At 37.7% G+C, this 23,628-nt stretch overlaps 1 protein-coding gene and 1 pseudogene across 1 annotated transcript in view; both read left to right on the top strand.

The window, feature by feature from the left end:
* The window catches only part of LAMA2 (laminin, alpha 2), a 747,229-nt gene that overhangs the window by 324,905 nt on the left and 398,696 nt on the right, over positions 1-23,628 (top strand). Inside the window, exons 13-15 of the mRNA XM_006834727.1 lie at positions 2,607-2,708; positions 5,538-5,749; positions 21,794-21,905. Of these exons, the coding sequence (XP_006834790.1) occupies positions 2,607-2,708; positions 5,538-5,749; positions 21,794-21,905 (426 nt within the window). The remainder of the gene's footprint in view (positions 1-2,606; positions 2,709-5,537; positions 5,750-21,793; positions 21,906-23,628) is intronic.
* Positions 15,729-16,965, top strand: LOC102819312 (annotated as a pseudogene).

Genomic DNA, 23,628 nt, shown 5'->3' with positions numbered 1-23,628 from the left:
AACTGTGTTCACTTGAAAAAAAAATGTTATCAAAACAAATATTAGAAGTGAATCCATGCTCCCAGTCCTGGTATGGAACTGTAGAATAAACACTGATCTGCTAACTGCAAAGATAGAGGTTAAAACCCACCAGTTGCTCCTTGGAAATATTATACAGTGTCACTATGAGTCAGAACTGACACAATGGTACTTAGCAACAACATAGTCTTAAAAGATTAGGCATATAAAAAAATACATCTTTTTGCTATTTTCCTTTTATTTATAAACTGGAATAGCATCTTTAATTCAAAGCTCCTATGTCGAAGAGTCCTGGTGTGGTGCTGTAGGATAAGCATTGGACAGTTAACTGTAAGTTGTTGTTGGTGGTGTGCCATGGAGTCGATTCCGACTCAGAGCGACCTGACACAGGGTTTCTGAGGCTGTAAATCTTTAAGGGAGCTCATCTTTCTTCCACGGAATGACTGGTAGTCTTGTACTGCTCACCTTGAGGTTAGGAGGCTGACTCCTAACCACTATATTACCAGAGGTAGTTCAAACCCACCAGCCTCTCCTTGAAACCCTAAATAAGGCAGCTATGAATTAGAACTGACTCGGTGACACTTAACAACAAGAAAGGTGGTCAGTTTTTAAAGGAGTTCTAGTAGTGCAGTGGGTTAAGCATTAGGAAGTGTGAACCCATGAGTCTCTCCGAGAGAGAAATATCAGGTTGTCTGCTCCTGTAAAGATTGACAGCCTCGGAAATCCTATAAAGTAGCACTTGTACTGTGTGTTGTAGTGTTATGATGTGTCACAATTGACTCCACAGGGACAGCAGTTGATTTGGTGGTGCAGTGGTTAAGACCTGATGCTAACTGTAAAGTCGATGGTTTGAGCTCAACAGCAGTTCTAGGGAGAAACAATCTGGTGCTCTATTTAAAGATGGAAGCCTACGAGGCCCAATTGGATAGGTCTCTGAGTCCCAATCAACTCAGTAGCACACCACACAACAGCAACAGGATCATTTTTAAAAGGAGCATATGAATCTTTTTCTTATTTTTTTTACAGTAACGTATCCCCCAAATATAATAACGTATCTTCCACATTTTTAATAATCACGATATACTTGGAATTACAAATAGTTTGAAATGTTACAATGCTATTCTCAATGTCCTTTAGCAACCCAATCCCCATCTCTCGCTAAACATGTCTTGTTAATTTAGAATATTCTAAATAGTTCAGTCCTCCTTAAGATACATAGCACATTCTTTCCATCTGCGTATTGGATATGTCTTATTGAGAAAACACCAAGCTGATCTGAACAAGCATGCTATGGGAAATTTTAGATGCTTATCTTAATAGAACCAAAAACCTTTTACATAGGTTCACCCCTCATTACTCACAATAATGCCAAATGCTATAGTCCAGGCAGATACTATTATTTTATATATGAAAGGGTATTATAGTAGGGCCATTTCTCAGTGAAGCAGGGGAATAAAAGTTTTCTGAGTTTTAGTTCCTTGTAGAGATTCATGTAATGAGCTCTTAGAAGGCATTGCAGAGCTGCAATTGAAAAATCCTGTTTAATAAGCCATAGCAAGCTGTGTGCCATTCCCTACGGAACAATTGTGAGAGGAATCAGGGTCCTCTTCCTCCATCCAGTGCATTGCCAGGAATTGCTTTCTTGTGAGGGTTGGCCATGACAGGACAGAGACAGCCAACTGCTGTGAAGCTGGGCCTCTGAATGTCAACATGCAGGCAACAGAATACAAATCATCAGCTTTGTTTTGTGAATGTCTTTATTTACAGAGTGAAATTAAAAAAAAAAAAAAGTAAGGAGGACAGCATATTTGCATTGAATCTGTCACTCAGAGCTCCAATTTTGATTCATGTTCTAGAAATGATTTTGTTTCCCCCTTTTTTCAAAGTTTCTACAAGGTTACTGTCAATGACAAAATATGTAAACCTGAAGCCTACATTGGATGATGTTTGACATGCATATTAGAAGGGAAATACTTGCTTAATGAAAAAGAGATAGTAATATTAATTCAAACCAGGCTTATTCAAGTATCCCTTCTTTGGTGTTTTTTACTGAATTGTATCAGAATATTAAAGTTCGATGTTACTTGGCCAACAATATATGCCCCCCTTACTTTATGGTCCATAGTCTATATGCAAAGTGCTTGTCAAATGGAGTGATGTCTTTTGTGAAGGCACTAGACCCAGAGAAGTGCAGTCACCGCCAGAAATGAGTCGAAAACTCCCAATTTTGACAAAGATCCTTTTGAAGGGGAACAGTATTGTAAAGCTCAAACTATAGACTAGAGAGATGACAGGAAGGGCTGTGTTTAGTTTCATGTAACTTAACCTATTCCAGAAAATGCAATACTGAGGAAAACAAGACATGAATTTATATTTGTGTCAGGCTTACAGTTGATGGGTAAGGTTCGGAAAAGGTTACTAAAGAAATGTCTGTCATTTCCACTCTACTCTAGTGATTTCTGTTTCTTCCAAGTGCCATCTTCTGCAACAATACAATTATTTTAGAATAATAAGTTTAATAATGCATATAATATGATTGAATAGCTCATCTCCTGTCCTGCAATAACTAAGCCTCTCTTCTCTTCTAGCTCAAAGCAGCTGGAGGACAATTGACGTTTACCATATCATATGACCTAGAGGAAGAGGAAGAAGATACAGAACGGACTCTCCAGTTTATGATTATCTTAGAGGTATAGTACAGATAATGTCGCTTGTGTTGGCCATCGTACACCCTGTTGTTATTTGAGCTCATGCATCGATGGACTCAAGCGTGGCAACACTAATGAGGTTGGCCCAGGATCAGGCAATGTTTCATTCTGCTGTGCATAAGGTTGCTATGAGTCGGTACCGACTCGATGGCACCTAACAACAACAAAAATGTTATCTTCTACTTGGTTGGTATGATACTGATTTGTGTACTACTAAAGAAAAATATCAGACCTTAGAAATGTCCTTTTATTTATTCCAGCCTTATTTTTTACTCTGAAATATATCTAGAAAACTAAGTACCTTCATTGGATTCCAATGATAAGGGACCCTTTTAGGCCAGACTTGAAGTTTAAATGTAAAACATAATGACCATGTTTCCAAGAATATAAGTTTGATGAAACTGTCTGGGTAAATTCTGATTGACAAAATTGTAATTTTCCATCTCACATTACTATAAGTAGATTTTATTATATACTTTCTTATTTACATTCGGCAGAAGTAAATTAAAAGGAAACTTTTGTATTTGGATAGCTGAATTTTGACTTTAGAATCCCAATTTAGGTTAAGAGAGGCATAGGAGAAACTGCTCTCAGATGTGGAATTTTGTAGGCAATTCCCAAATGCTGGAAGCATAAACTTGGTTTAGAACACCTGTCCCACTCTTTCCTACAGACTTCCTTTCTAATGATCAGAATAATTCCAATCCCCTAAATGTGGAGACTGATCCAGTCCTCACATTGCCACTTCTCCATCTTTATCATCAGCTACCCTTTTGGCACTGACTTTCATTCTTACCCTTGACACCCAGAGCAAGGTCTGAGTTCACACGTTAAAAGGAAACCATTCTTCACATTGCGAGATAAGCAGAGACCAGACCTAAGTTTGAGGAGTTCACATGACACTTCAACCTTCTGACCTGCCAGTTATAATGTGGGCACTTGATTCCCACTACCCTTTCAGGATGCCGGCCACAAACTCAGAAATCCACATTACATTTTTACTTTTCTTATCTGCTGGTTCCTACTACCCCTTTGGAATGACTCACAGAATTCACAGAGAGTTTACCATATGTATTATTACAGAGTTAACATATACCCAAAAGAATAGAGAGGTGTATTGGATGAGGATTGAGAAGGTTCCAACCCAGAGCATTCATGTTCCAAGGAAACCGATGCCCTCCTAACTGCAAATTCTTTTACCAGTCAGAGAGCTCCTTGAGCCTCCATGCTCAGGGATTTTATTGACCAATCGTACATGACAGACTGGGTCCTGGTGTGCCACTTGGTGAAGGTACTCAACCTCCGTGCTTCAAGATCCCAAGTAGTAAAATAGTCACTGTTAGTGCCTTCAAGTCCATTTAACTCATAGCGACCCTGTTTAGGGTTTTCGAAGAGCAGTTGGTAGGTTTGAACCTCCAACCTTTTGGTTAGCCGTCCAGTGCTTGTCCTACAGCACCACATCAGGATGCTATTAGTAAAATAGAGGTAATAATTACACCTACCCCATGAGGCTTTCTGCTTCCATTAAGATTTACAGCCTCAGAATCCCTACACAGGTTCGCTATGAGTTAGAACTGACTTAACTCTTCATCTCACCCCATAAGATCATTCTGAAGTATAAGGTTTGGCTCTGTAAGAGAAGCACTGGACTGCAAGGTCAACTGTTCAAACCCACTAGTCACTCCTCAGATGGAAATTCTAGACCGAGTCACTAGGAGTACTGGTGTGGCACCATAGGATAAGCATTTGACCTCAAGGTCAGTTTCAACTGCAAGATTATTGGTTCAAACTCATCAGCCGTTCCTCGGAAATCACATACAAGATTTCCCTATGAGTTGGAACCGACTCAATGGCACACAACAACAACAATTAGTCAGAACGGACTCAACTGCCCTGAACAGCAACATGACAGGCTAAATTATGCCTCCTAATACTAGTTGATATTAGCTTCCCAGGTGAGTCTGAACTGGTCATCTCACCTGGGAAGCTGGTCATCTCCCACTCACCAGCACAAATTCTCAGAAGTGTCCAAGACACTCCAACTTCTTCAATGGTCGTATTTCTGTAGCCAAGACAAAGGCTATCTTACTAGTGGTAAGACTTGAACTTGTACCCCCAAATCAGTGGCCAAATTATTTCCATAAAATAATTGAATAAAGCTGGCTGGATTTTATGTTTAAAATAAATAAATGAATGATTTGAAACTAGAATTTTAAGTATATGGTTTTGAAGGACTTCTCTACTGTGAAGTTTTTAGAACTTATATATTACTAATGTGTATGAAGAAGGATAACCTAAATGTGTTAAATCAACTAATATACTCTTATTATGATGCCATAATTCTATTGCAAGCATAAGACTATATGTTTTTTTTCTTGTTAGTTGTATTTTTGTTCCATTGGTTTATACTGCTGCATTATAGAAAAATCTCTGAAAAGCAACCACTGAATGCAGGCTTCTAATTTTTCTTCCTTATTTCTCTGTGCAAACCACATACAGATTTGAAATCTATAGTATTTGCCTACTTGTGTAAATTCCAGGTGTTTGTAATCACATATATGTTGATGAGCAGTTGGGTATGCATAAACAACAACAAAAAAACGTATACTTTGTAATGCATTTGGTTAAGGCTGATATTTAAATTGCATTGCAGTCCTGTCATACGACAGGGAAAACCAGCCTGAATTAAAAGCCTTCTCAGAATATGAATACAGAAATGCAGAAACTTGTTTTATAAAGTATTAATGCTTTTACCCTTTTGTACCCTCTTTTCACAGTTTTACCCCTTTATGCTTTTTCTTCATCCTTTAGGGAAATGGCTTGCAAATTAGCACAGCCCAAGATGAGGTGTACCTGCTACCGTCTGAGGAACATATTCATGTTATATCACTTAAAGAAGAATTATTTACCATACATGGCACCAATGTTCCAGTCAGTAGAAAACAATTTATGACAGTGCTTGCAAATTTAAAGAGACTCCTCATACAAACCACATACAGCCTTGGGATGGATGCCATCTTCAGGTAAAATTGAGAACTGCATCTCCCGGTGTCCTTATCTTTACCATGGGGCAGCCATGCACGTGTTGTTGTTAAGTACCATGGAGTCTCCTCCAACTCATAGCGATCCTGTATAGAGTTTCCAAAAAGCGGCTAGTGAGTTTGAACCGCCGACCTTGTGTTCAAACCGATCTTGATATCCAGTGCTTCATCGAATTGGTTCCAACCTATAGCGACCCAGTGTAGTGTTTCTGAAGAGCAGCTCACGGGTTTGAACCACTGACCTTGTAGTTAGCAGTCCAATGCTTATCGTTTAGTACCATACCGGGACCCATACTTGGAAAATGGCTTGTAAAATATTTTTTTTCTATTAATTGATTAGCTAGTTTTTTTACTTAATCTATAACTTGTAGTGAGAAATAAAGAATCTTCAAATAATAGCAAAATTCTCAATATAATACTTTAAGATTATACTGATCAGCATGGCATAGAAGAAAATTGGTGGCCTTTAAACCAAATGAGTAGAATTTCAAGTTTATTGATTAATGTGTGACTTTCAGCTAATGATTAGTCTTTGTGGAATCTTGATTTCTTCCAGTGTAATGGGGAAACAAGAATACCTATCTTCCAGGGACAGTGTGAAAATTACATGTAATAATTATGAAAAGTGCTCATTACCTAAAACATTTTTGTAGGTTAGTACATTTTTGATCATTTTTTTTTCTCTAAAGAGAGAATTTCTTGAACAAAAACATGCCTGTATCTGACTGACTGTATGCTGCTATGCTTTAAATTTTTGAAACAATGACAGTTTTTTTTTCTAACAACATTTTCACTTCACCTGCATCTGAATGAGCTCTTTTCCCTTCTGGTTTTCTACTTAAATGCTAAAAACAAAACAAAACAATATTTTGGCATCTTCATTCTCAATCATATTAAATTAGATGTTTGAATGTGACCCCAGACTGACAACTTGGCATTCTTATAATCAAAATAGTGTCTCTAGTCTTGGTCCATCTGCAGGAGGATTTTGTATTGCTGATCCACACCCCCTATGATTTGCCTGTGCTGCTGAGTCTGTCTTTCACTTGTAATATTTCAACTAAGTGTAATCATCATTATCATCTCCCCAAGGAGAGAACTGCAGATTCGGAAACAGAACCATTGCCAAGCAATGAACCTCTTTTACACAGGCAATTCTGATAGAAGCTGGATTAAAATGCCATGAAGATGAGAAGCAGCATTTAGAAATTAATTACTCTCCCCCCACCCCATTTAGTAAATAGAGATTGTCATGATGTTTGAACAGTGCAAGGAGATGAGTCCTCTAGCTTTCAAAATGAACGACAATCAAATTGACAAAAAAGTGGCTAGGGGGCTTATTTATTTTGGGCAGCATTTCTTCTCAGACTAGTTAATCCGAAGGCTTTTTCTCCTGATTTATGTCAGACAATTTCAGTATATACTCATCTTAAAATCATTGATTTCATTTGAAGTCTTCTGAAGCTTCCCCATTACATGAGTGACATGTTCACAGAGAGTACTTACATGAACAGACAGAAGAGCCATTCCAGGTAGGTAGCTGCTTTTTACTGCCTGCATTACCCAAAGAACTGTGGTTCAAGAAGTAAAAGCCAATGTCAGATTTGAAACTTCTACCCACTTCAGATGAGCTGAAAGTCATCATGAATCCAGAGTCAGTAAGCTTGTTATATTTTATTTATCTATAATCTACTGGTAGATTGAGTCGTATTTGTAAAACATCACTTGAATTGATTTTCACTTGTCTTGCACAGTAGGCTTTGGGCTTGGTATATGGTTTATGTGCAGCCACAAGTAAATTGAAGCTATTTCAACAAAATTTAAAGTGTAGATTTGTTTAAGGAAGATTTACTTCCATGTAAGTTCCCTTAGCAAATGGACTTGGATCCTCCTGTTTTATGAGTAGATGGAATTGTGTAGTGGATTGAGAACTAAATTGGAGGCCAAGGCTTTTGACTTCTGTTTAATTCAGTTATTTAGAGGTTGAAGACAAAATTATGGTTTTGACCTCTTTAGACTTGTCACCACATCCGTAAAATAAAAATGAGGACAACAGCCCTACCCGCTTCCAAAAGCCACTGAATTGGAATTAGAAGTCTGCAAAAGCACTTTGCTAATGGCAAAATACCACACCAATGTTAAGCATTTGTATCAGCTTGCATCATACTGAAGAATACCATCTCTGAGTACCATTATGACCTCAAGAAATCCAAAACAGGGTGTATATTGATGCTTCCACAGCTGTGACAGTTTCTGCTGCCATCCTTTCCTAGAATGCTGTAAGGTCCAGATAATAAAATGAATTGATTGATTTCTCACTGCCCACATTTCCACATTGGTCAGAATGAAGATAGAAATGGAAAACTTTCTTTGTCTTATTAAGAATATAGGAGACATCAACTTAACCTTTATCCTCTAAACGTTCAAACCTTAGATTTAGTGGCATCGTTCATCTTCACTCAAGTAAGGAAATTATTCAGCTTTTCAGAAACATCTTGTCAGTATAGAAAACTGCACAAAATGTTTTCCTTAAACTATTTCCTTCATTCATGATACTGCATTTCCGTAACATTTGAGGGCAAATGTTGTCACATGACTTGTTTTCGTTGGTAGAATGTGAGCAAAAGTGATACCATGTGTGGTTTTTCTTGGGAAAAGCCTTGAATTGCCAGTGTGAGACCTTCTGGGACTTACTGAACCATCAGAGGATCAAAACTGCTGGCAACAGAAGAAACATAGTAGCCCTCGGCATTCAACCAGACCTGCCGGACATTTTGTATAACAAACCTTAAGTTTATTTTTTATTATTTCTAAAAATGTTTTATTATAGAAACTATTAAACACAAACAAAAGTAGACAAAAGTAGCATAGTGAACCCCAAGTACCCATCACTCAACTTCAACAGTTCAGAACTAATCTCAGTCCCTATATATTCTCCTCTACTTTCCACCCAAATCCAAATGGCCTGAAAGCATATCCCAAATAAAATGCCATTCATTTATAAATATTTTTATTTTGTAGCCCTAAAATATAAGGATCCTTTTGGAAATCTAACCATTATCATACATAAAAATCAATTTTTGATATTATGTTTGATTTTTTTAACAATACAATTGACAAGGCAAAGAACTGTAGTTGTACACTTTCCTTTATCATCATTTTTTGATAAAACATTTGAAAAATTTTCTTTAACATAAATGGTTTGTAGTGTGAAAATGTTTCCAGATAAAAAAAGTTTTAACATTTTTTGTCTTCTAACTTTCACCATACTTGTTCAATCTGTATGCTGAGCAAATAATCTGAGAAGCTAGATTGTATAAAGAAAATCATGGTGTCAGGATCGAAAAAAAACTCTTTAACAACCCACAATATGCAGACGATACAACCTTGCTTGCTGAAAGCTAATAGGACTTAAAATACTTACTGTTAAAGATCAAACCCACAGTCTTCGGTATGGGTTGCACTTCAACATAAAGAAAACAAAAATCCTCACCACTGGACCATTAAATAACATTACAATTAATGGAGAAAAGATTGAAGTAGTCAAAGACTTCATTTTGCTTGGAGCCACTATCAACACTCATTGAAGCAGCAGTCAAGAAATCAAATGACGCACAAATCTACTGCACAAGACCTCTTTAAAATGTTCAAGAATAATGATGTCAATTTGATGACAAAGTTGAATCTGACCCAAGCTATAGTATTTTCAGTAGCTTCCTGTGCATCTGAAAGTTGGACAATGAATTAGTATTGATTCATGTGAGTTAAGACATTGGAGGAGAATGTTAAAAGTACCATGGATTGCCAGAAGAACAAACAAATATGTGTTGTAAGAAGTACAGCCAGAATGCTTCTTAGAAAGCAGGATGGCCAGACTTTGTCATATTTCGCACATGTTATCAGGAAGGGGAAGGACATCATGCTTGGTCAACGAAAAAGAGGAATGCCCCAAAAGAGGTGGACTGACCCAGTGGCAATAGCAATGGGCTTAAGAGTAACAACTGTGAAGGTGATACAGACCTGGCAGTGTTTCACTTTGTTTTGCATAGGGTTGCTTGTGAGTCAGAATTCACTCAATGGTTCCTAACAACAAGAGTATGAGCTTTAACACACTGTTTGCCATTGTGAGGAGATGAATATATTTAATATTGTCTACTTGAATTAATCAAACTTTATGTCATGATCAGTATAAAGCCACTAACTTTTTTTGTTGAAATAATTAGTATTTTCAAACCTCAGAAAAAAAATCCTACAAAATGAGGACAAATGTACTCAATATTGGTTTTAGTTTTGCTTTGTTTGTTGTTGTTGTTGTTAAGTGCCGTCGAGTCGGTTCCGACCCATAGCGACCCTGTACAGGGTTTCCGAGGGTGTAAATCCTTACGGGAGTAGAAAGCCTCATCTTTCTCCCGTGGAGCGGCTGGTAGTTTCGAACCGCTGACCTTAAGGTTCGCAGCCCGATTCGTAACCACTACGCTACCAGAGAGTATTTGGAGGTGTTGCCACAGCATGAATAAGTACCTCCTAGCATTATCATGACACTTATCCATGTTTCTTTATTGTTTGAAAATAAGTTCAGACTTAATTTCAAGGCTTGGAGTCCTGGTGTGGTGCTGAGGGTTAATGCGCTGGACTGCAAGGTAGGGTTGATACACAAGGTCGGTGGTTCAAGCTCACCAGCTGCTCCTTGGAAACCCTATACAGGGTTGCTATGAATTGTAACTGACTAGATGGCAATTAACAACAGTTTCAAAGCTAAAGTTTTCACATGACTTTTAGAGTAAATTTGGATTTTTCATATAAAAAAAATTACACAAAATGTATTTCATCAGTTATCTAGAAATTTCTTCTTAAGAATATATTTATCTGATAATTATAGAAACCATGTTGTTAGGTACATAGTAGGCTCCTTCCTACCATTTGAAATAAATGATGGGTAACCACTTTTTAAAGGAATTATAATAATAGGGAATCTTAAGAAATCTTTAAAAATGATGTTGTTATTAAGTGCCATATAGTGGGTTGTGACTCTTTGCAACCCTGTATAGAGTTTCTGAGGAGCATCTGGTGAATTTGAACTGCTGACTTTCTGGTTAGCCGTCCAGTGCTGATCCTATGGGCCTTAAAAGATTTGCATAACTGGCTTGACATCAAACTGCTGGTAAGAGGTGCAGCCAGAAGTTTAACCCATGTATGTTTTGTCACTGTTGTCTTAAACTCAGTGCTATTCTATAAATATTGAATTAATTCAGTCAGCAAATACTTACCACTTGCATACATATTTTTTTTTTAAGTCTCAGTTTTCTGTTTTGTAAAATGGTGGGCAGAAAAATGTCTAACTTTCAAGACTGAAGTGAAGGATACATGGCAAAGGAATCCATATAAAGCCTCCTAACATAGTATCTAGCATCTATTGGAAAGCATTGTAAGGTAGCAAGGCAATTCTCTGTTTGGCATCTCATTTGGGTATGACTCTGTGATATGCACAAGTTATTTAATATTTAACTACTATGAGCTTCCATTTATTTATTTGTAAATGTGGGTAAATGACTGACAGCAACATTAAGCCAGTAGATACTTAAATGAGATGTAGTTTTTGTCAAACCCCCATTATAGTGCACAGAATATAGTAGACACTCAGCAGTAATTCATGTGAGTTGATAATCTTAGGCTGAGCAACAAGGAAACAAAAATGATTATATGATCATTGAATTCAAGAAAATCATAGCCCAGTAAGAAAGACAGACAAGCATATGATGGCATAATAAATGGTACAATAGTTCTCTGGGCTTGGCACTTGGCAGAGGCGAGATGGCTAAACACACCCAGAAGGTCGGAACCGTCGGTAAATAAGGCATCCGTTATGGTGTCTCCCTTAGGAAAATGGTGAAGAAAATTGAAATCAGCCAGCATGCCAAGAACTACATTTGCTCCTTCTGCCGCAAAAAACAAAATGAAGAGACAAGCTATGGGAATCTGGCACTGGTTCCTGTATGAAAACGGTGGCTGGTGGTGCCTGGACCTACACAACACCTCCACAGTCAGAGTAAAGTCCACCATCAGAAGACTGAAGGAACGGAAAGACCCGTGGAAGCTCCACCACATGAAACCTCTCTAGCCTGTAATAAATGGCTTTACATAATGAAAAAAAAAAAAAAAAGGTACAATAGATGTGTGCACAAGATACACTGGCAGAAATAGGGAGGAAGAGATGAACGGCTGTGCTAATGTTTAATACATCTTTGATGAATACAGCAGTAGTCTCAGAATCAATGAGTTATTTTCATCAGTGTTTTGTTCTGTTGTACGTAGGGTCACTATGAGTTGGTACCGATTCGATGGCACCTAACAACAAAAAAATAGTGGGAATTAAAGTTTTTAAACAGAATGTCTTACTGGTTTCCAAATAGCCCATTTAGACATTGACTTGCCACCTAATGATGTTGTTACCTTTTTAAGGATGGAGTAAAAATTGTTAGGCTCCTCTAATTGAATATTACTTTCTTTGATTTCAAAAACACAGAGACCAGAGGTAGTTCTGAGTCATCATCTTATGTTTTGAAAACAGAACAACAGCACTAACATCTTTTCCTGTGAGGGCCATTTCAAGTAACATCCTTTTATTGGAATAAAAGAGGTGTTTTCAATATGAAAAAGGACTAGAAGAAACTAATTATTTAGAAGTGTTCAAATAAAATGTCTTCACTGGTTCACAGTATGTATCTTTACTTTTTGTGTAGTACAGCATATATAACTCTGATGGAAACTATAGCAAAGCAAATACATTGAAAATAATGTTCAAATCAACAACATGATGATGTTTCTCATAGGTAATATCTGTCATACTAGTGAATATAATTTTCTCTTATTCTCTTCATAGATGATTTTACCTGTATTTTCAAGTCATAATAGAGAGAAATAGCTAAGACATTTGACTTAGTTGACAAATCTTTTATAGCTCATGCATTTCCAAAATTCAGTACTTTGTTACCACCAGCATTATATATCTAAATGAATGCAGCTTGGTATCAAGAAAGGAAAATGACCATATTGAAGGGAACAAAAAATAAACTGCCTTCTTCATGAATAACACTTAAACTGTTAAACACATTAAAATCCCATTTAACAAATAGCAAAACCTAATGAACATTGGGACTGCTCAGTGAATACTAATGCAGACTAGTACTAGGAAAGATGTTTGCATATTGAAATTTCTCTGAGCTCAAAATGGTTACACAGATTAGGGAGAGGAACATCTGTTGTCCAAAAGACTAATGAAATTTGGCAGTTCACTGAAAATGTTTTTGTTTTTGTATCTTGATTTTTAAATCATTTCCTACTACTTAATTGCTCATTCTTCTGCTCTACTTTGAATCATTCATTTCCTTAAGTTTTGCTTCTTAACTTAATACTGAAAATGCTGGAACTATGTATATAGTTGATAAGTCTACGGTTTAGTAAATTGTGACAGTATATTGTATTATAATCAACTAGTACATCAACCATGAAATCATCTATTTCTGCAATTAAACTAATCAGAAATATAGACTCATCAAGTGACAGTCCATTAATTCAGGTAGTTAGATGTCACAATACATTCAGGTGAGTTCTGACCTCTGACCTTGAATACCTAACTTTGTAACATTTCTTAATTTATTTTCTGTGTCCAATCTAACAAGTAATTTGTCTTATACTATCTGATTTTATTCATTTCAAATGTGACTGCTAGGCTTTAATGTATCATTTGTCATGGAATATGTTAGCCATTGCTTATAATTACATTCCTTTTATCTAGTCATTCATTCACATTCATTTATTTAGTCTTATATATATTTTTCCATCCATACATCAGTTCATGTATGTAAGCAAGATATATTAAATCTATATCAAGATATTTATGCTAGGTACATTGATGCCACAACAGTATCTGTTCTCTGTGAGTGGCTCGTAAGCTCAGATTAGCATAGGCAAGTGCTTGCTTTGAATCAGAACTGACTGGATGGCACCTAAGAGAAACACAACAACATCCATAGGTCAGCAACTCTTTGAAACTCTATATTGCATTAAGAAGAATTACCAGTGACTCTGCAAGTTTTCATATACAAAGTCACTTGATGGTATTATGGAGGAGTGATGAAAGGATTAGTTAGATCATTTTAAAATGATACATGTACTTTTAATAAGCAGAGGGTGATTTTTTTTAATGCCACTCATCTGTCAATTCCACCACTTGTCTGTCAATTTATCCAGTTGTGGATACTTAGATGTTGCTGGGATGTTAGAAGCTTTGCCAACAGTGTTTTGAATGCTGGTGAGGTCATTCATATGGTGGAATGAGAGGCAGACTGCTTCTGAACGTTTACTCTCTGAAAACCTTATGAATAGCAGATAAACACTGTTATATAGCACTATAATATTCACTATTGAAATATTATGAATAGCAGCAAATATTGTCAGATACAGTGCCACAAGATGAGCACCTGAACTCTGAAGTTGACAGGCACTGAAACCAAGACTGGGGAAGAACTGCCTCCTCATGGTAGAATTAAACTTGATGTCCTGAATGGAGTAAAGCCTCTGGGACCTTCATTTTCTGACAGGGGGCAACATAAAATGAGGAGAAACAGCTGTAAACATCCATTAATAAGTGGAGCATCAAACATACAAAGTATAAATCTAGGAAATCTTGAAGTTCTCATAAATGAAATGGAATGCATAAACATCATTATCCTAGACCTGAAATGGACTGATATTTGCCATTTTGAATCTGACAAGCAAATGGTTTATTGTGCCTGGAATGACAAATTTAAGAGAAATGGCATCCTGTTAATCATCATAAAGAACATTTCAAGAACTATCTTGAAGAATATTGCTGTCTATAATAGGACACTATGCATATGCCTATAAGGAAGATGAACTAATACCACTATTATTCAAATTTTCACTCCAACCACCAATGCCAGAGTTAAGAAATTGAAGAGTTCTACAAACTTCTTCAGTCTGCAATTGATCAAATATGCAATCAAGATAACTGATAATTACTGTTGACTGGATGCAAAGAAAGAAAAACCAAGTAGAAGGGTTGGTAGTTGGAAAAGATGGCATTGGTAGTAGAAATCATACTAGATAATGCATGATAGAATTTTGCAAGATTACTGACTTTTTCATTGCAAATATCTTTTTTTTTTAACAGCATGAAAGACATGAAATTTCATATACATGAAATTCACCAGATGGAACACACAGATATAAAACTGAGTACATCTGTAGAAAGAGATAGTGGAGAAAACTCTATATCATCAACCAAAGCAAGGCCAGGGGCAGACTGTGGAATAGACCATCAATTGCTTATATGCAAGTTCAGGCTGAAGCTGTATAAAACTAAAATAAGTCCACAAGAGCCAAAATTTGATCTTGAACATACCTCATCTGAATTTAGAGATCATCTCAAGAACAGATTTGATGCATTAGACACTAGTGATCAAAATCAGAAGAATTGTGGGGAAAGACATCAAGAACATCATATTGGAAGAAAACAAAAGGCCATTAAGAAGACAGTGAAGAAAGAAAAGGCCAAAATGGTTATCAGAAGAGACTTCAAAATTTATTCTCCAGCATAGAGATGCTAAAACAAATTAAAGAAATGAAGACGTCAAAGAGCCGAACAGAAAATTTCAGAGGGCAGGTCGAGAAAACAAAGTCAAAAATTATAATTAAATGTGCAAAATCTGGAGTTAGAAGACCAAAATGGAAGAGTATGCTCAGCATTTCTCAAGCAGAATGAAATGAATTAAAAATTCAAGCTTCAACTTGAAATATTGAAGGATTCTTTGGGCAAAATATTGAATGATGCAGAAAGTGTCAAAAGAAGATGGAGAGAATACAAGAGTGGCTGACCAAAAAGCAATAGTAGGGCAGACTTAGTGCATCTTTCAAGGTCCCAGTCTGTCCCTGCATCTCGCCTTCTTCCTCCATCAGCATGAGCTTCACCTTGTGCTCCACTGCCTTCTCCACCGACTATTGGTCCTTGGACTCCGTCCGGCTGACAAGCCAGAGAGTCCGACCAACCAGCAGTGTAGCCAGAGTCGATGTGGGCACCGGTGGCTCTGGCTCTCGGGTCTCTGTGTCCCACACCAGAAGCTTCCGTCACCACTGGACAACAGGATGGTTGAGGGAGTGGCCAGGAGTCTAGTAGGAATTGGAATCCTGGGCGAGAAGCATGCAAGACCTGAATGGCCTGCTACCTGGAAAGAGTGAGGAGCTTGAATACTGAAAATCAGAGACTGGAGAGCAAAATCCGAGAACACCTGGAGAAGAGAGGACCCCAGGTCAGGGTCCATCGAGGAGCTGAAGGCTCAGATCTTTGACAATTCTGTGGACAGTGCTTGCATCATTCTGCAGATTGACAATACCCGGCTGGCTGCTGATGACTTCAGGGTCAAGTATGAGACAGCAGAGCTGGCCATGCGCCAGTCTGTGGAGAGCGACATGCATGGGCTCCACAAGGTCATTGATGACATCAGTGTTACTTGGCTACAGCTGGAGACAGAGATTGAGGCTATCATGAAGAAGAACCACGAAGAGGAAGTAAAGGGCCTACAAGCCCAGACTGCCAACTCTGGGCTGACCGTGGACGTACATGCCCCAAGTCTTAGGACCTCGGTAAACTCATGACTGACATCCGTGCCCAGTATGATGAGCTGGCTCAGAAAAATTGAGAAGACCTGGGTAAGTATTGATCCCAGCAGATTGAGGAGAGCACCATAGTGGTCACCACTCAGTCTGCTGAGATAGGAGCTGCAGAGATGACACTCACCAAACTGAGACCAACAGTCCAATCCTTGGAGATTGACCTGGACTCAATGAGAAATCTGGTCAGCTTGGAGAACAGCCTACAGGAGTTGGAAGCCCACTACACCATGCAGATGGAGCAGGTCAGCGGGGTCCTGCTGCACCTGGAGTCAGAGCTGGCACAGACCCAGGTAGAGGGGCAACGCCGGGCCCAGGAGTGTGAGGCCCTGGTGAACATCAAGGTCAAGCTGAGATCACCACCTACTGCCGGCTGCTGGAAGACGGGGAGAATTTTAGTTTAGGTGATGCCCTGGACAGTGGCAACTCCATGCAAGACCAGCACCCAAAGGATCGTGGATGACAAAGTGATGTCTGAGACCATTGACACCAAAGTTCTGAGACGTTGAGGCAGCAGAACCAGGGTACTCTTTGAGGAACGCGAGGTCAATAAAAATTTGAGGTTAATGGACAAAAAAAACCAAAAACAAACAAACAATGGTCCATGTTCAGCCATTTAACGAGGTAGCATATGATCAAGAGCCAGTGGTATTGAAGGAAGAAGTCCAATGCACATTGGCAAAGAACAGGGTCAAGGAATTGATAGAATGCAAATTGAAATCTTTCAACAAACTGATGCAGCACTGGGTGCAGTCACTTATCTATGCCAAGAAATATGGAAAATAACTACCTGGCAAATGATTGAATGAGATCCAAATTTGTGCCCGTTCCAGAGAGTGATGACCTAATGGAATGTGGAAAACTTTGGACAAATCATTAATATCAATGCAAGTAAAATTTTACAAAAGATAATTCAAAAATGGCAGCAACAGTACATTGACAGGGAATTGACAGAGGTTCAAGTCAGGTTTAGACGAGGATGTGTAATGAGGGATATAATTGCTGACAGCAGATGGATCTTGGCTGAAAGCAGAGAATACTAGAATGATGTTTGCCTGTGCATTATTGACTATGCAAAGGCCTTTGGTAACACTATGGGGAACGAGTATTCTGTAACACTTAATGGTGCTCACGCTGTTTTTGTTGTTGTTGTTGTTGTCAGATGCCATTGAGTCAGAACCAACTCATAGCGACCCCATGCACAGCAGAATGAAACAATGTCCGATCCTGGGCCAACCTGACTACCGCTGCCACACTTGACACCATCAGTGATGCCACCTGGCCGATCCATCTCGTTGGGGGTCTTCCTCTTTTTCTCTGACCCCCCATCTTACCCAGCATGACATCCTTCTCCAGTGACTGTTCTCTCCTGACAATATGTCCAAAGTATAAGAGACGAAGCTTAGCCATCCTGGCCTCCAAGGAACACTCTGGCTGCACTTCTTCCAAAATAGATCTATTGTTTCTCTTGGCAGTCCATGGCACTTTTAGTATTCTCCTCCAACACCACAACTCAAAGGTATCAATTCTACGGTCTTCCTTATTCACTGTCCAGCTTTCACATCCATATGAGGTTATTGAAAATACCATGGCTTGGGTCAGGCGCACCTTAGTCCTCAAGCTGATATCTCTGCTCTTCAACACTTTAAAAAGTTCCTGTGCAGCAGATCTGCCCAATGCAATACGTCATCTGATCTCTTGACTGCTGCTTCCACGAGTGTTGACAGTTGATCCAAGAAGAATGAAGTCCTTGACAACTTCAATCTTTTCTCCGTTGATAAGAATGTTGTTTATTGGTCCAGTGGTGAGGATTCTTGTTTTTCTGACATTGAGATGCAACCCATACTAAAGGCTGTGTTCTTTTATCTTCATCAGTAAATGTTTCAAGTCCTCTTCACTTTCAGCAAGCAAGGTTGTATCATCAGCATATTGCAGGTTGTTAATGAGTCTTCCTCCAATCCTGATGCCACGTTTTTCTTCATAGAACCCAGCTTCTCGTATTATTTGCTCAGCATACAGGTTGAATAAATATGGTAAAAGAACACAACCTTGTCGCACACCTTTCCCAATTTTAAAACATTCAGTGTTCCCATGCTCTGTTCAAACAACTGCTTCTTGGTCCAGGTACAGATTCCTCAGATGTACAAATAAGTGTTCTGGAATACTCATACTTCTCAATGTTGTCTATAGCTTGTCATGACTTGTTAAGTGCTGTCAAGTCAGTTCTGACCCATAGCGACCCTGTACAGGGTTTCCAAGGAGCAGCTGGTGAGCCTGAACCACCAATTTTGCAGTTCAAACCAGCCTTGCAGTCCAGCGCATTAACCCACAGCACCACACCAGGACACTGATGGTACTCATGAGGAACCTGTAAATAGACCAAAGGCAGTCATTCAAACGGAACAAGTGAACACTGAATGGTTTAAAATTGCTAAAGGTATGCTCCAGGGTTGCATTTCCTTTCACCATGTTTATTCAATCTGTATGTTGAACAAATAATCCAAGAAGCTGGATTATATGAAGAAAAACGTGGCATCAGTGTTAGTGGAAGATTCATTAACAACCTGTGATAGGCGTATGATACAGCCTTGCTTGCTGAAAGCTAAGAGGACTTAAATTACTTACTGATGAATATCAAAGACTACACCCTTTAGTATGGGTTGGACCTCAATGAAAAGGAAACAGAAATCCTCACAAATGAACCAATAATTAACACAAAAAATAGAGAAGAGACTGAAATTGTCAGAGACCACACTTTGCCTGGATCCACCATAAACACTCATGGAAGCAGCAATCAATAAATCAAATATCAAATTAGGCAAATCTGCTGGACAAGATCTCTTTACAGTGCTCAAAAGCAAAGATGTGAGATTCAATACCAAAATGTTTTTGATCCAACATAGGGTATATTCAGTAGCCTCATATACATGTGAAAGTTGGGCGGTGAATAAGGAAAACAATAGTTGTGTCGTTAGAGAAGAACATTAAACGTACCGTAGACTGTCAGAACAAACAAATCTGTTTTGGCAGAAGCCCTACCAGAATGCTCCTTAGAAGCCAAGATGGTCAGATTTCCTCTCTTCTACTTTGGACACATTCTCAGAAGTGAACAGTCTCCAGAGAAGGATGTCATGCTTGGTAATGTGGAGGGACAGAGAAAAAGATGGAGGCCTCCTATGAGATGGATTGGCACAGTGCAGCAACTATGGGCTCAAGAGTGGCAGCAGTTGTGAGAAGGGTGCAGGAGCTGGACATCTTGTGTTCTGTAGGAGAGAGGCTTGCTATGAGTCAGTCTTGACTCAATGTCACTTAATAACAACAGCAGCAACTTTCTAGGACACTCTGTAAGATAATGCAAGTTGTATCCCCAGAGAAGAAAACATTCATGAAAATAAGGTTGAGCTAACTTGTCTTGTCATTGTTAGGTGTGTCAAATATGGTCGAACTCATAGTGATCCTGCATAGGGATTCTGAGGAGTGGATGGTGGATTTGAATCACTGGCCTTGTGGCTAGCAGTCCAGTGATCATCCCGTAGTACCACACTAGAAGTTAACTTATAGCTAAAGATAATCCTATTGTCTTTAACAGAGTACCAGCATCTAGGACAATTCCACCCCATTGCCTATTTTCTGAGATTTTAAGCTTACTTTCCTTTTCTGCTTCTTTTTGATCTTGTATGATTTCATACAGATTTCAAGCTATTATCATATGTGTAGGGTTAGTAGAGTGGGGACAAAAGAATACAGATTTTACATTATTTCATGATTAAAGGGTCAATTGAACAAGATGACATAACCATAATAAATATCTATGCTCCCAATGAAAGAGCCCCAAGATATATAAAGTAAACCATCATAGAATCAAAGAAAGAAATAGATATATCTACAATAGTAGTGGGAGATTTTAATACACCATTTTTGGAAAAGGATAGAACAACCAGAATGGAACTTTCTCTAAAATAGACCATGTGTTAGGCTACAAAACAAGCCTTCAAAAATTTACAAACATCAAAATTCCACAAAGCATCTTCTTAGATCACAATGCTATAAAACTAGAAATCAACAATAGGAAGACCAAGGAAATAAAGTCAAATATATAGAAACTGAATAACACTCCGCTTACAAGCTACTGGGTAGTAGAACAAATAAAAGGTAAATTTACAAAATTCTGAGAAATAAATGAAAACACAACATACCAAAATCTTTGGGGCACAGCAAAAGCAGTGCTGAGAGGACAATTTATTGCAAAAAATGCACATATCCAAAAGAAAACAGATTACATGAACTTGTTGAAATGCTTACAAGTTAATTAAAGATTGCCACTTTCTCAGACATAAACTGTGTTCTATAGATTGATTGGTTGGTTGGTTATGGACCATGGAGTTGGTTCCGACTCATAGTCACCCTGTACAGGGTTTCTGAGGCTATAAATCTTTACTGGAGCAGAATGCCTCATCTGTCTCTTGCGGAACAGCTGGTAGTTTCCAACTGCTGACCCTGCGGTTTGCAGCCCGATTCGTAACCACTATGTTACCAGAGCTCTTATAGATTAATTACTATATTATAAAATGATTAAGTATCAGAAACAGGATATAAATCCTAGTCTGTCTGTGTCCTTTGAAGCTTTTTGATGTTCTGTTAAAAAAAAAAAAAAGTCAATATGAATTTTACAATAATTACTTAATTCCAGAATGCATACTGAGTGTGCAAAAGTTTTTGATAGCAATGTTGCTTTCAAAAAGTTGCATGTTGTGCAACATATAAGCAAACACACATACATATGTAGCACCAGTTTTATGTTTTTTGTTATTTGTTTGACTTTTGAAATTTTAAATTTGCCCAACCAGATATTTAATCTAGAATATTAAGATATCTGTATAAAAATAAGCAGTCAATTCCATGCAAACATACGCATTCAACTTATGTAACAGAATTTTCTCCTATTTTTATTTTGGCCCAAATCAGAGTTTTCTAAAATATTGAGTTATGTGAAACTGTTCAGCTGAAGTCACCAGATTTTAAAGACTTGCCAATAAAATGAAGTCCATGGATATAGAGAATAATGAATTTAATGTAGGTAAAAAAATAAATGTGACTCTGTAGGGTAAACACCGGGTTGCTAACCACCAGATTTGTGGTTCCAATCCACCAGCTGCTCCTCAGAATCCGTATATAGGGTTGCTATGTGTTGGAACTGGCTCTTGGATACTTGCCAAAACTATAACAAATTTGTTTTGAATAGTTATTTTGTTTATATTTATAACATTATCATTACGTAGTTGCTTAATAGCTAAGAGCTTGTTTACATTTTAACATCTCTTTTTCTATGTGTCCCAGGTTGAATGCTGTTAGCCTTGAGTCTGCTTTACCTTATCCTACTGATGGAAACATTGCAGCAGCTGTGGAGGTTTGTCAGTGTCCACCAGGGTACAGCGGCTCTTCTTGTGAAGTAAGTCTGCAATAATGTATCCTAGAATGTGCATGATTTTCAATATATTGTTGTTGCTATTACACTGTGGTTAGCTGGCATCTGGTCTATACCCACCCCTAGCGACCCTATCTTCACAACTGGATTCCTGGTGTGGGGCTGTGGGTTAATACACTAGACTGCAAGGGCATTTGAACTGCAGGTCAGAAGTTCAAAATCACCAGCCATTCCTTGGAAACCTCACTACCAATCAGAACTGAGTTGACGGCACTTAACAACAACAATCTTGACAGTCCGTTGCAACCATTGTCTAGCCATCTCGTTAAGATCTTCCTCTTTTTCGATGATCCTCGACTTTACCAAGCATGATGTTCTTATCCAAGGACTGTTTCCTCTTGAGGACATGCCCAAAGGAGGTGAGACAAAGTTCCACTGCCCACATTTCTGAGGAGTGTCTGGCTGTACTTCTTCTAAGGTAGTCATTGGTACATTTAATATTCTTCACCAACACCATAATTCAAATGCATCGATCCTTATTTGTTTATCCTAATGCACTCATTTTCAATACACTGTTCTGAAAAAAGTTTAGTTTCCCCATCAGTGGTTACACAAATGGTAAGTATGTGATTAAAGAAGAAACTCAAATATGTCTGTCAAAGTCATAGCTGGCAAATAGAGTAGTAACCATAGAATATCATGTTGAAATTTTATTTATTTATTTTTCCAATATCTTGCCTTAGTATTAGAAATATTATGCTTATTTGAATATCTGTCTGCTATTTAATCCATTGCATGCTAAATAGTAGCAGAATAATATTTCAAAATTTTTTTTTCATTTTCATCTTTCTACTTAGCACAACAATTAAATTTTCTCACATTTTTTGCCTGTTTACTACATTTTTTTCTCCTTCTCAAGAATATAACTGAATCACAATTATCTGAAGCATACACTCTTCAGAATGTCAAAGGTATATATAATATATGGAATAAGTGTTTTGATCTTGGAAATGCTCTATAGATCTTTGATTTCTTAAGCATCTAAAGGTTGAAATATTTATTAATATTTCAATAGTATAGATTTATAATAAGATTAATGTTACTTAATTAATACTGTTGTGTCATGTAAAAATAATGACTTGTATTTACTCCTGTGTATTTTCATTTAGGTGGTTTGAAAAATGATTTTTCTTAAAAACTGACCAAAAAATATAAACAGTATTTCTCTGATAGAGGGCAGACTTGCAGATAAATAGTTTAAATTCTTTTAAAATAGTGCCTTTAAGGAATCATTTGAGTATACCAAGATGTTCCACTTCAGAACACTATCGCATTATGCCATTTATAGAAATACTCTAGGCATTCCTTTGTCAGTTCTGTTGTATTTTAAAATAATGCATGCTTCCAGAGGATATGCAGGACTTAGAGTCATACTCGTGACAAATGCATTTTCTTTAACTGGTTCACGAGCTGGAAATAAAACTAAATGTAATTCATTGTTGAGCTTGCCTTTCCAAAATTCAAGTAGATATGATGTGGATATGAATTGCCTATGCCAATACAGATTTTATTTTACATGTAGTATGATATTTGATGAAACTTTTTTTTAAAATAAGAGCCTTGTAGTTTTGAGTTTAAACCAGAAAAGCTCACTTTGAACATTTACGTTCCTATTTCAATTGGAATGATAAATACTTTGATTCTACTGCTTTAACTGTTGTTGTTGTTAGGTGCCATCGAGTCAGTA

This window comes from Chrysochloris asiatica, unplaced genomic scaffold (genome assembly GCF_000296735.1).
Source record: "Chrysochloris asiatica unplaced genomic scaffold, ChrAsi1.0 scaffold00013, whole genome shotgun sequence".
NCBI classification, from domain to species: Eukaryota; Metazoa; Chordata; class Mammalia; order Afrosoricida; family Chrysochloridae; genus Chrysochloris; species Chrysochloris asiatica.
This window is presented reverse-complemented; position numbering and strand designations above follow the sequence as displayed.